The 14,395-nt window shown below is 39.2% G+C and overlaps 1 protein-coding gene across 2 annotated transcripts in view; it reads right to left on the bottom strand.

Annotated features, from left to right (window-relative positions):
- LOC121444028 (short transient receptor potential channel 5) overlaps positions 1-14,395 on the bottom strand; it is a 300,209-nt gene that overhangs the window by 105,590 nt on the left and 180,224 nt on the right. For both annotated transcript variants that reach the window (XM_041645758.1, XM_041645759.1), the window contains exon 3: positions 2,568-3,089. In XM_041645758.1, the coding sequence (XP_041501692.1) occupies positions 2,568-3,089 (522 nt within the window). The remainder of the gene's footprint in view (positions 1-2,567; positions 3,090-14,395) is intronic.

Raw genomic sequence — 14,395 nt, 5'->3', positions numbered from 1 at the left:
TTCATGGTTTTAGAGGGTGGCGGTTAACCATAATAAGAAAGACATGGTGGTGAGAGCAGCTCTGTCTATGGTATTGGGTGCTCAGTTGCCTAGGGACCAGGAAGCAATGACATGGGCAGATTGAGTGGTAAGTATAACCTCATAAGACCTGCTCTAGAGACCTACTACCCAAGCCCTGTTGCCTAAAGGCTCTACAACCTTTCAAATAATATCATGAGCTGGAGAAAAAGCACTCAAAACACGATCCTGTGGGGGAACATATTACCTTTAAGTCATAACACTCTGTCTCTGTTTCTCATAGGCTCATAGCTATTTGATAATGCAAAATGCATTAACTCTACATATCCCCTAAGCTTTAACAATTTTAACGTTCTTCAAGACTTCAAGTTCAGAATCTGCTCTCATATTTAAAATAATCTTCTATGATCCAATATCAAATAAAATAAAAAAAAACACAGAGGTCCATACTTAAACACAGTGTTACCTACTGAACATTCCCTAAAAGGAGAAATGTGGATATACCAAGAGAAGATTGAAACTGCAATTACAGGCATGCACCACCATGCCTGATTTACTGTTAAACACTTTTTCCTTTTTGAGTACTCTCTCATTCTCATGTAGAGGTTGTTACTCTTTGAATACCTTTGACCTATGAGAGAGATTTTTGCTCATCCTTTTTACCAGCCTTCTTCAGGGTCTTAAGGTCATTAGGAAAGTTATCTTTTTAAAATGTCTTCAAATTGTTTATGAGCTCTGAATATGTGACTCTTGATTGAATTTGCTGCATTACATCAGGAGATAGGATCCATTTAAACTAATAATTAGGCTGGGGAGACGGCTTAGGATGTAGGAGCACTTGCTGTGTAAACATGAGGACCTGAGAGTTCAAAATCCACAAACCCATGTCAAACACTGGGTATGGTTGTGCATGCTGTAACTACAGCGCCCTGTGTAGGGGGGAGGGATATGACAGGTAGAAACTGGGTATGGTTGTGCATGCTGTAACTACAGGTAGAATGATTATTGGAGTTTCTTGGCCATCCGCCTAGCTTGAAGTTCAATGGGAGACCCAGTCTCAAGAGAAAAAGCAGACAGTGGAGTAGAACACCCATTGTCCTTCTCTAACCCCTGGGCATATTGAATGCGTGACTATGCCTGTACACACATGTGTATGCATCATATATCACAGCTGGATACACACACACACTCAGTTATGTGCACACTTAATGATACTATTAAGTGTGTAGAAGGGGAAAGGACAAAACACAAGGGACAAAAGTAAAAAAAAAAAATAAGGACTAGGCTGAGAAGTTGTAGCACATGCCTTTAATCCCAGAACTCAAGAGACAGAGCAGGAGGATTGCTATTAGTTCAAGGCCAGCCTGGTCTACTGAGTGAGTTCCAGGACAAGTCAAGGCTACACAGAGAAACCCTATATGGAGAAACCAAAACCCCAAATGAAACAACTCCCCCGCCTCCATCCCGTAAGCAACTACTGAAACTAGTGGAACATATCTGTAAACTCAGTCCTTTGGGAAGAAGATCATGTGTCCAAGGAGCTTCCTTCATATGACCCTGTCTCAAATGCCACAAATGCATTCTTAGGTGTGCATGTACACACACACATGCACACACACGCACACACACATATACACCACACCACCACCACTACCACCAAAACTAAGGAAAAATGTATATAAGAATAATAAACAAAAAATTAATATGTCATTCTCTTCAGTTTATTAAGACAAATAAACCACATGACTTTAAGAAAAAGTTTTAAAGTTTTTGAATGATTTATGTGTATGGGTGTTTTGCTTGCATGTATGAATGTATACCATATGTGTGCTTGCTGTCCACAGATTTCAGAAGAGATCACTGGATCTCCTGGAACTGGAACTACAGATAGTTGGGAGCCACCAAGTGGCACTGAGAACCAAACCTGGGTCCTCCGTAAGAACAACAAGTGCTCTTAACCACTGAGCCATTTTTCTAGCCCCATTTCCAAGGAATTTAAGGGATTCTTTTTTATCATGAAAATGCTAAATTCACTTTGTGTAGGTAATCTTGTGAAGATAAAATTAGATTTCATTTACTTATGTTCAAACTAGAAACTAGCTGTATTGTTTCATATTGATCTAAAGAAAGCTTTTAACTGTAAAATAATAAGTGATCAGGTATATTCATATTATTATATAAATTATGAAGATCATTATCTTTATAAATTTTGTTCCCAAATATAGTAAGTTAATCTTGTAAAACATCTTCAAACCAGGAGGACTGCTGTTTCTCCTCTCCTCAGTATTCTAAACCCAGAGAACAGTCCTTGACAATTATTGGTTGAATGATAAAATGCCTCCCTTTCAAAGAATCAGGTGACTACTTTTTTGGTCAAAAAGAAACTACACAGAAGCTGTCTGTATCACAGATAAATGGGTCTAACTGGAAACCCTAGCCAACCATACGTGGTTGAAGTCTTATGTGATAGAAAAATACTGAGTCTTGATTTGATGCTGTGGACCCTGAAAGCTTTAAGCTTCCAGGAACCAAAGATGATCTCAGCTTACCTCTTTCTGGTGATATTTGATTGCCACCTTCAGCTTGGCTAGGTCATGGTACTTCTGTGGGTCAAGGTCTTCACTGTGGTCATCTCGATGGTTGAGGATGATCTCTAGTTCTCGGGAGCTGCGTGCTTGGTCTAGCAGGTCCTTGGCAAAGAGCTTACATTGCTGGGAGAGCTCCTCATACTCGGCCTTGAACTCATTTTCCACCTTGCTTAGCTCCTTGAGTTCCCAGCCCAGCCGGAAGGCAGTGAGGATGGGGTCCTCGCTTGATAAGGCAATCAGTGAGGGGCTTGCCAGAGCCTTGTAGATGTTCAGTCGGGACCTTGAATGGCGCAGGCTGTCTACCTCTGAGCTGGACACACACTCCACACAGTTGCAGCGGATTTGGTGGGGCCGTGGAATAGTGACCCGCTTTTGGACGAGCAATTTGATGATTTCATAGTTGTTGGTGTGGGCGGCCAACATGATGGGAGTGATGTCTGGTGTGAACTCAGAGAACTGGGTGTCCATCAGCAGAGTGGGTATCTAAATGCAAGAAATGAGAAACACAGAGGGGCAGGGTTATTGTTAGGAACACAAGGAGCTTCAGTTGGTAATTCAGAAACTGAACTTTCTAGTCTCTTATGACTTCTTACCCAAGCAGGTAATGTTTGTGGGCTGCTGTGTGGCACTTCCCTAAGCACTTTCCTTGCATTTACTTATGGAATATTCACAGCACCTAATTGGTAGTTATTCTTCCCATGGGAAGAAGCTGTGAGAGGCTAACGGATACACCTAAGATTACGTAGTAGTAGTAGTAGGGCCAAAATTCAACCCAGGTAGTGAAATTGTCAAGGTCCGTTCTTAAAATTAGGCTATCATGATATGTCCAGTTTTATCTAACAGAACAAGGAAAACAAAGAATGTAGGGATAAGTCCCGCCCCTTAGGGGGCGTGTTCGCCTCGGGCTAATGTCTGCCTATAAATTTGGCGAGCAAGCTCCGAGCGCTCGCTTCTGCTTTCCTGGTCTCCGCTGGAACGGTGGTTCTGTAAGTCTATTTCTACATTAAAGCTATATATATATTTTTACTCTCTGTCTGCATTCGTTTACGCCGCTACATTTTGGCGTCCAACGTCGGGCTATTTTGTCCCCGACTCAAGCGGGTAGCCCGCTACCTAACACAGCACCCTCCCGGGTGCTGTTTTTCAGTTCGTGACTCCGGCCCCAGTGCCGAGTCCGAGCCCCACTCGGCCGGCGACACAGGCCCATTCTGCCTGCCTTGGCTAAGTTTTGCAGCGGAACCCCACTGCCTGAATTAGCAGAAGCTCAAGTACTTGCGGTTTTGCAACAAAAGCTGCCACAGCGTCAGATTTGGTCTGTTACAAAGTGACTTGGCCGGTTGTGGTGGCCCACGCCGGTAGGATTTGCTGAAGGAGGCAGAGGCAGGAGGATCACAAGTTTGAGGCCGGCCAGGCAGTGGTAGAGCACGCCTTTAATCCCAGCACTTGGGAAGCAGAGGCAGGCAGATCTCTGTGAGTTTGAGGCCTGCCAGGCCTTGGTAGTGCACGCCTTTAATCCCAGCACTTAGGAGGCAGAGACAGGCGGATCTCTGTGAGTTCAAGGCCAGCCTGGTCTACAAGAGCTAGTTCTAGGACAGGCTCCAAAAACACAGAGACCACCACTGGCAGGAACCGATCTTTGCAGGTAAAAAAAAAAAATTTTCTTTTATAAATAAAATGTCTGAACACATTACTGTTCAAGAATTTAATGATTTTTTTAATTGTACCATGTGGGAGATTTTACAAGAGGTGTCTATCACCCCACATATATGGATCCTTCTGGGATTCGTAGTTTTCATTGGCACCAAATGGTTTGATAATAGAAATATGATAAAGTCTTTACGAGACGAATCCAGGATTCTTAAGGTAGAGATTGAACGCTTAAAAACAATTGAGAATGACAACAATCTCCTCAAGAATCAGTTTGAAGTTCTCCAGGCTGATAACAATCTTCTCAAGAATCAGGTTGAAGTTCTCCAGACTGATAACAATCTTTTCGAGAATCGGTTTGAAGTTCTCCAGGCTGATAACAATCTTCTCAAGAATCAGGTTGAAGTTCTTCAGGCTGATGTTAAGGAGAAATTCATTACTATGGAAGAGGGAACAGCTGATCTGGACCATAAGATTCAGTCCCTTTCTGTAGGAAATGAAACATTAACTGAGAGAATCAAAACTGCTGAATGTGACAATCGGATTTTGTCTAAAGCTTATGACAGATTGACGGAAAGATTGTCAATACAAGAAGGCACGGTTTATGCCATAAAAATTATGTCCAAAGATGAGATGTTATCTCTAACGGACAAACTTCATATTTTAGAATCCTCAATGAAGGCTTTGGAACATAATTCTGGACAGGAGATTCAGACATTGCAGAAAGCAATGGTGAATAGAATTGAAAAGATTGAGGAATTTCTAAATTCTGATGAGGAAGAGCAAAGGGTAGAAAGGAAAATTTTAACTACATCTGTGGGTAAGTCTCTCCGGGACAATTTCCACAAAGCTCTACCTACAGCTCTACCTGCCTTTCCAGTAATAACAACAGAGAAGGTGATTGGTTCCAAAAACCCTAGGGTCATCAAGGAGGATACATGGGAACCTGTGCGTATGAATGATCTCAAGGAAATAAAACAGGCTGTCATGACTTTTGGGATGCAAGCCTCTTTTGTTAAAGAGATGCTAAGATCTTGGGCCACGACAAGCAGAGCAACCCCCTCAGACTGGCTCCAGCTGAGCTCTGCGGTACTCGAGAGTGGACCGCAATTGAAATGGAAATGCTTATTCAGGCAAGAGGCTAGACTCTTAGAACAGCAGGAAAAAGCGAAGGGAATTGACATTTCCCTAGATCAAATTCTAGGTGAAGGGCTCTTTTCTGATCCTCAGGAACAAGCTAATTTGGATGAAAACACACTCTCCATGTGTACTACAGCAGCCTTAAGGGCTTGGGACAGGGTACAAGACCCAGGACAGAGAATGGAATCATTTGTCAGAGTTAAACAGGGTCAGAGAGAACCCTTTAGTGACTTTTTACAAAGATTAACTAAGGCTGTACAAATAGGAATATCTGACCCAGAAGCAAGACGTATAATGATTGAGTCTTTGGCTTATGAAAATGCAAATGTGGAATGCAAAAGGATTTTGGGTCCTTTAAAGCTCAGATCAGCGCCGTTGGAAGAATGGGTCTTGCATACACTCAATGTTGATACATTTGATTATGGCACTGAAGCATGGGTAGAAGAAGCAATTTCCAATGGTAAAAGGAGACACCAGAATACCAAATGTTTTAATTGTGGAAAAATGGGTCATATTAAAAGGAATTGTAGACAACGGATTTTCAGAAATAATAATAATAATAATAATGCATCTTTCAGAAATAATAATAATAATGCATCTTCTAGAAATAACAGAAATAGGAGGACTCAGCCTTCAGGTTTATGTAGAAGATGTGGAAAGGGCAGACATTGGACGAATGAATGCAGGTCTACAAGAGATAGACAAGGCAACCTGATACAGCCGGGAAACGTGAGAGGGGGGGCCTCACAGGCCCCCATGGCAAACATGGTTCAGTCATATCCAGTTTCTGCAGAGAACGTGCCTCATCAGGACAATTAGGAAGCCCCATGCCTACTGTTACAAGCAATAATGATCAGAAAGATAAGTTACGTGTGTTTTGGCAAACTTCTATAAATGATCAAAGACCTAAACTGAGAGTGTGTGTAAATGGCATTTTTATTACTGGCCTGCTGGACACAGGTGCTGATGTAAGTATCATTACCCCAGAATCTTGGCATCCGTATTGGCCTCTTCAGAATGTAAATGTTCAGCTCCTGGGAATTGGAACCCTATCTCGAGTAAGGCAGAGCACGAGATGGGTTGAATGTATAGGGCCAGAGGGACAAATAGGAAAATTAAAGCCATATGTAGCCAATATCGCAATGAATTTATGGGGTCGTGACCTATTACAACAATGGAATACTGAAATTAACATTCCTGCTAAATCTAGAGCCCATATTTCTGAGAATAATATTAAAAGATATTACAAACTGAGAAAACCGGCCATTCGGGCTGTAAAAGAACAAGCAATTGATGTCCCTTCAGAGATACCAACAGCCTTGCCTCTAAAATGGTTGACTGAGAAACCAATATGGACAAAGCAATGGCCTTTAGCTGAGGAAAAGTTACAGGCTTTAGAACAGCTGGTACAAGAACAATTAGATGCTGGACATATAGAAGAATCTACCAGCCCTTGGAATTCTCCTGTATTTGTGGTTAAGAAAAAATCAGGTAAATGGAGAATGGTGACAGATCTCAGGGCCATCAACAAGGTTATTCAACCTATGGGCCCTCTGCAATCTGGAATTCCTTTGCCCTCTTTATTACCAAAAGGATGGCCTCTCATAGTTATTGATTTAAAGGATTGTTTTTTCACTATACCTTTGCAAAAAGAAGATAGAGAAAAATTTGCCTTCACAGTGCCTACTTATAACAATTCTCAACCTTCGAGGAGGTTCCACTGGACCGTTCTCCCCCAGGGTATGTTAAATAGCCCCTCCCTGTGCCAATATTTTGTGAACCAACCATTGCAAATAATACGCAAGAAATTTCCCAAATCTATAGTATACCATTACATGGACGACATCTTGTTATCCGATTCAAACATGGATACCTTGAACAGACTGTTTGAAGAAATAAAGATACTTTTACCTAAATGGGGATTGCAAATAGCTCCTGAAAAGATTCAGAAGGGAGATTCTGTTAATTATTTAGGTTATAAAATAGGTTTGCAAAAAATTAAGACACAAAAAGCACAAATTAGGAGAGATCGCCTACGGACTCTTAATGACTTTCAAAGACTGTTAGGAGACATTTCCAGTCTACGACCAGCTATTGGAATAACACCTGATCTAATAATTCATTTGAACAAAACCTTGGATGGTGATAAGGATTTAAACAGTCCCAGAGAATTAACAGCTGAAGCAGAAAAGGAATTGACAATGATTGAGGAAAAATTACAACAGGCACATGTGGACAGGGTGAATCCAGAGCTCGATTGTATTCTCGTCATATTACCATCAAAAATTTCTCCTACAGGAATTTTAATGCAGAGAGATGATATTATTTTGGAATGGATCTTTTTACCACATAAACCAAGTAAGAAACTGAAAACTTATGTGGAAAAAGTCTCTGAGTTAATTATAAAAGGCAAGCTGAGACTTCGTCAACTAGCAGGCATAGACCCAGCAGAAATTATAGTGCCTTTCACTGCTGATGAACTAAAGAAATTATGGGAAGATAATGAACCATGGCAAAGAGCTTGTGCTAATTTTTTGGGAGACATTAATAACAACTATCCAAAAAGCAAGCGGCTTAACTTCATAAAGAGAACTTCTTGGATTCTTCCTCGAATCGTCCGTGATGCTCCAATAACTGGAGCCCGTACATTCTATACTGATGCCAATAAATCAGGGAAGGCAGGTTACAAATCAGAAGACTTGGATAAGGTGGAACAAAGTCCGTATACTTCTGTCCAGAAGGCGGAATTATATGCCATTCTTATGGTGCTAAGGGATTTTAAAGAACCTATTAATATAGTTACAGATTCACAATACGCAGAAAGAGTTATTTTACATATTGAAACTGCTGAATTTATACCTGATGATACTGAACTAACCTCATTGTTCCTCCAGGTTCAAGATTTGATCAGGAACAGGCTTTGCCCTATGTACATAACACACATCCGATCCCATACGGGTCTGCCAGGTCCTCTAGCACAAGGTAATGCAGAAATTGATCAATTATTGATTGGTAGTGTGCTACAAGCCTCTGAATTTCATAAAAAACATCATGTTAATAGCAAAGGTTTGAAGAAAGAGTTTTCAATTACATGGCAACAAGCTAAGGAGATTGTAAAGAAATGCCCTACTTGCTCTTTCTATAACCAAACGCCACTGCCTGCAGGGGCTAATCCAAAGGGCACCCAAAGGAATGAAATCTGGCAGATGGATGTGTTCCACTTTGCAGAATTTGGCAAATTAAAATATGTACACCACACCATAGACACGTATTCAGGTTTTCAATGGGCTACTGCCCTGAGCTCAGAAAAGGCTGATTCAGTAATCACACATTTATTGGAAGTTATGGCCATCATGGGTATACCTGCGCAAATAAAGACAGATAATGGTCCAGCATATGTATCTAAGAAAATGAAACGCTTTTTTGAATATTATAATATAAAACACATTACAGGTATACCAAATAATCCTACAGGTCAGGCAGTTATAGAAAGATCACATCGTACTATAAAGGATATGCTGAACAAACAGAAAGGGACTGAAAATACCCCCAGAAATAGATTACATAATGCTTTATTAACCTTGAATTTTCTTAACGCTAATGAGAAAGGAACGACAGCAGCAGAAAGACATTGGATAATGGAAAAGTCTGCTGAACTAAATCAACCGATTTATTTCAAAGATGTGCTGACCTCTCAGTGGAAGCCAGGAGATGTGCTACGTTGGGGAAGGGGTTTTGCTCTTGTTTCCACAGGAGAAGAAAAATTGTGGATACCATCAAAATTAATAAAGTTTCGATTTGAAGAGGAGAAACCTCTTGGAAAGGAGAAATGACAACTCATCCACAACGATGATATTCATACAGGTGGTAAGAAAAACATATAAAATGGGGGCAGGGTTCTGTTCTTATCTCCACAGGAAAACACTCATCTTTGAGAAATTCAAGGGACCCTGGATGTTTGGATACTGACAGATGGAAAAATACCTGCCCAATAGGAAATATCAAGACAACTGAATGGGTTGTGTAAGTAATATTAAACCATATTTCTAAATTTATAAAGCTGGTTTTGAAGTTGGACTCTGGCTCAGTCCCTCTCCAATTCCAAGCCTGTTAGTAAGAGAAAAACCCAGAGTTTCTGGAGTTTCTGTCTCATGTCAAGAGCCATGATATGGGACAGAAAGAAATATGAGTTTAAAAAACATCTTTGCTTTTCTTCATATCTATCATACTTTTCATTGAATATATCTATCATGTCTTTCATTGAATATATATATATATATATATATATATATGTCTATATGATTAATGTTTAAGTTTTTCATAATGAACAATGAGTTTTTCCTGAAGTGACATTTGAAGTTTCCAGGAAGAAGATGGGGCCCCATAACAACAACTCCACCTGGTTGATATGACGTCATGATACTGATAGCGCTACTACAAGACCTGCTTTTGGTACCAGCTGCACAAGACAGTTCCAACTTGGTTAGCTGAAATGGTGCACATCTTATACAACATTTTGGCCAGACCTGCACAAAAATACTCAGAGACTATTTGCAATTTTAAAAGACATTATCTTGAAATTTAACCATCATTTTACTTTCACAGGATCCCCCAGAAAGAACGTCGCCCCTATGACAGCAGGAAGTAATTCTAGAGAACGACGTCCCCTCTCCCAGTAAAGTTTGCCCTTGGGTTTAGGGACATCATTTAGGGGTTGATTATAATTAGTATATGATTGAGGGTTGGGAGAGGAATTTTATAAGCTCAAGGATCATTTTGAAAAAAAAAAAAAAAAAGAGGGAATGATGGGATAATAGATTTATAATTGTGAGTTACTGCTTTTAGACAAATATATTGGTATAGATTCTTGTATATTGATACAAAGTTAAATTATATTGACTATTGTATGCATGCATGTTTCTATGTCTGTTAAAACATTTTTATGTATTGACATATATTGTATTGATATATATATTGTATATATTTACCATATTGCAGTGTACATTTCTACCTCTGATTAAGATACTTATATAATATTTGTGTATTGATATATATTTACCTACTGCAATGTATATTTGTACATTGTTTATATTTGGAGGTCATTGTCCTCATTTGTTTCACAGTCGTTTATTGTCTTAGTCTTTAAGTTAGATAGATATTGAGAATTATATAGACTAATTGTCATCTAAGTTTGTCATTTATAATTAGACTTATCAGGTTCTTTAGATATATAGAGATTATACTCAGTATAGATAGATAATCTTCAACCTCTTCAAAGAGCTGTAGAAAATGGCCTTTAATCTAACTCAGAGTTTCGTGACAGTGAGACACAATTGCTCCTGGCAACACCACTCTATTCCCGAGAGAATGTTGAGCACCAAAAACACTCCACCTGGAGCCTTTCTATTTGGCAGAACTGGCCTTTGGGCAAAGAAATGCCCATGCCTCAACCACTGACACAGATACAGAGCGTGCATCAATGGATAAAACAGGACTGTCATATCCTGCCAAGACAGGGTAAGATAGTTTTGAAAAGTTCCTTGCCTTTAATAATGGTATGTCAGTTATGTTAGGCCTTAGCCAAAATTGGTTGACTCAACATTGCAAACGAAACTTTGGGTGATTGCCCAGGAAGTCAGTTGTCTCTGTCAATTGTTGCACATTTTGGATATATCCCGTTTGTTGAGTAGTGTTTATTCCCTTCTCAGATCTTTGACTGAGTTGAAGATTATATAATTGTAGTTACTCTTTACATTATTTGGACTCCTTGAGATAGAATGTTTAGCAAAGCTTTTGTTCTCAATATTGTTTGTTATATTTATTATTTGTTGTTATTGTATGTAGTTGTATTTGGTTTAGTTCTGTCTTATTTAGACAAAAAGGGGAGATGTAGGGATAAGTCCCGCCCCTTAGGGGGCGTGTTCGCCTCGGGCTAATGTCTGCCTATAAATTTGGCGAGCAAGCTCCGAGCGCTCGCTTCTGCTTTCCTGGTCTCCGCGGGAACGGTGGTTCTGTAAGTCTATTTCTACATTAAAGCTATATATATATTTTTACTCTCTGTCTGCATTCGTTTACGCCGCTACAAAAGAAGGAGAAGATCTTGCTTGTGGTCTTCTGGCTGAAGATCATAAAGTCCTAACGGTTTATGGTGTTTCATGTTTAGCTTTAATTGAGCTGTTGAAACTGCTGAAATATTGACTTCAAAGACCAAAGACAAGAAATCATTTTGAAGACCATGCAACTAAATAAAGCCATAATTGCAACAGAAAAGACTCTTACAAATGGTATTGACTTTGCATGCATACAGGACTTTAGAGGATTAATTCAATTTCTTCCAAGTCCAGGAAGGTAGAAAGAATTAGGTATTGTTAGGGAGAAGTAATATTGTAAATGAGGAATTTCATGCTTCAGGCAGCATTGCTAAAGACAAGGGGCATTTGATAAAACTGTTGTCTAGAATGCGATGTTGGTGGAAATGGTATCTATAGCCAGAGTACATTATGTATTCCGGATCACACCTAGAGAAGAGCATAGACCCTAATAAATGAGTTAGAGTAGTCTTCCAACTTGAAAATAAATCTTCAGGGACTTTGTTTTCAGGCCAATAAAGAAAGCAAGAGGGTCTGGAATCACAGTTGGGTTAGTAGACTGTTTGTCTAGCATGCACAAAGTCTTTGTTTCGGTGACCTGGACCATAGAAACTGGACAATGTTGAGAATACCTGTAATCTTAGCACCTTGGAGATGGAAGAAGGAACATCAGAATTTCAAGGACATCCTTTGCTATATCTATACAGGTCAATGACACTAGCGATACAGGAGATTCTGTCTCAGAAATGAAAATAAAATGGAAGCCCAGGGAGCTCCCTAGACTCACATAAGAACCAGAAGATTGAGGAGAACAGAGACAGTGAGGGGAAGGTTTTTGGAAGAAAAATCTGAGTGTGTAAAGCATGGGTAGCATTCCAGCAGATGGGGGAAATACTGATCTGATTACATTTGAGGAAAAAAAGTACATAGTGTCAAAACTCACTTTCAATGGGGAGGAAGACAGTTGGGAGTCTCATTAAATAGAAAAATATTGTTTTCATCAACACTCTCTTTCTATCTTTTAAAGACTACAACAATAACAATCTATCTATCTATCTATCTATATATATAATAATGACCTTGCAAAATCATGAGATAGTGGTTTTCATCATTTTTACCTTCTTTCTTGCCTTTTATTTTTTCTAATTCACTTTGTATAAGGGATTTCTAAAACAGAGAAGTGGCAATAAAAGGGGGAGATGGAGTAAAATTAAGGGGAACAGACTGCAAGAAACCCCACTTTCCTCACTGAGTAGCTGCATCGGCCTCTGAAGGCTGTCAGTCATTGCTAGGCTAGAGAAGTGAGTAAGCATTGGAAAACATTGGGAAAGAGAAGCTACAAACAAAACCAGGGGAAGTGAACAACTCTGCTCATAAAGTAAATTGGACACAGGAAAGAATAATCTCAGAAATTAACATAAGCCTACAGGCTTCGGAAGAAATAGGTCTGAGTGGGCCATGAACATAAATACAACTGCTGTAAGGCCATGGAGTGGGGAGAGATGGAAAGTGAGCAGGTTGTCATCGTCTGTCCAGGAAGAAAAGAGCTCATATCTGGAAGATCTGTCCTTTCTCTAGGCAGAAGACATTTTCCAAACTTCGTCATTATCGCAAGTGGTTGGGAGAAGGTGGAGTGGGTGTCAACCTGTTGGATAGTTTTCTCTGGGTGATCAGACTGGAAAGTCCAGGAATTTAGTAAAGCACATCTTTGGATATCTATGATGGTGTTTCTAGAGAGGCTAGGTCATGAAGGCTCTGAAATAATTAAAGAATTAATCTACTGATGGATTCATAATATGAAGACATTATTGAGGGTGTGTGGTTTTTAATCATTCAATGGGTTATGGATATTTGTTATTGTTTAGGAGGTTTGCTTACACATTGTGAGTTGTTACAGTCAGGAGGAAAGTTGAACAAAGAAGGTCAGAGATAGAGTTCTTGTTTTGAAAGGAAAAAAAGGGGATATAAATATAATAAGATAAAAGGGTAGATTATTGAATCTACTCTGAAAAGAAAAAAAGGAGGATATAGATATGATGAAATAAAAAGTTAGATTATTGAATCTCCTTTTAAAAAGCAACTACTAGTTTTAAATGTTTTACATTAGGTTGGAATTTTGTATATTATATACAATTTTATATACTGACACAAATTTGAGATTAATTGTTTAGAACATACTGTACATACATTTCAACTCATGTTCAAAGTATTGTACCTATACAACTCATTTAACAAAGTAATGCAAATTTCTTACCCTTGAAAATTATTATCAATTGTTTAGAATAATAAGGAAATGCAGGTTAGTAGTTGATCACCTACTATAATCTAACTTGTCATATTAAGAATGTTTTCAAGGTCAAACAAGGATAAATTTTAGATAGACAGATTATCTTTGAACACTTCAGAGATCTACAAAATATGGCATTTAAGATGTTTTAATATAAAAATGAATTAAAAAGATTTTTTTAATAACATCAGTTCTTTTTTAAACGACAATGAGATATGTCTGCTCCTGGCAGCACCGATTTACTTCAGAGAAGATAATGGACACCACAGAAACTCCACATGGAGTTTACTTTTCTTTGTGGCAAAAGTAAGCCATCGGGGAAGAAAATGCCCTTGCCTTGACTTCTGACAGTATGCTGTCCTAATTGAACAATCAGGACACAAAAATAAGTGACTGCCAAATTTTCTCAAGACAAGGAGGGAGAGCCCTTCAGAATTTTCTGCTCCACAGAAAGGAAGGTCTGTCCAAAATGCTAGGCCTGTAGGATGAAGATGGATGCACCAACGTTGCAGAAGAACTTTGGGTGACTGTCCAGGCAGTCAGCTGTTTCTGTCATTTCTCACATTTTTTTGGAAGTTGCTTGCTCGCATTTACTGCTTATTCAGCTAATATTATTTCCTTCTTGG

Source organism: Microtus oregoni, unplaced genomic scaffold (genome assembly GCF_018167655.1).
Source record: "Microtus oregoni isolate MIOR12 unplaced genomic scaffold, Mior012 000116F_ref0000321, whole genome shotgun sequence".
NCBI classification, from domain to species: Eukaryota; Metazoa; Chordata; class Mammalia; order Rodentia; family Cricetidae; genus Microtus; species Microtus oregoni.
This window is presented reverse-complemented; position numbering and strand designations above follow the sequence as displayed.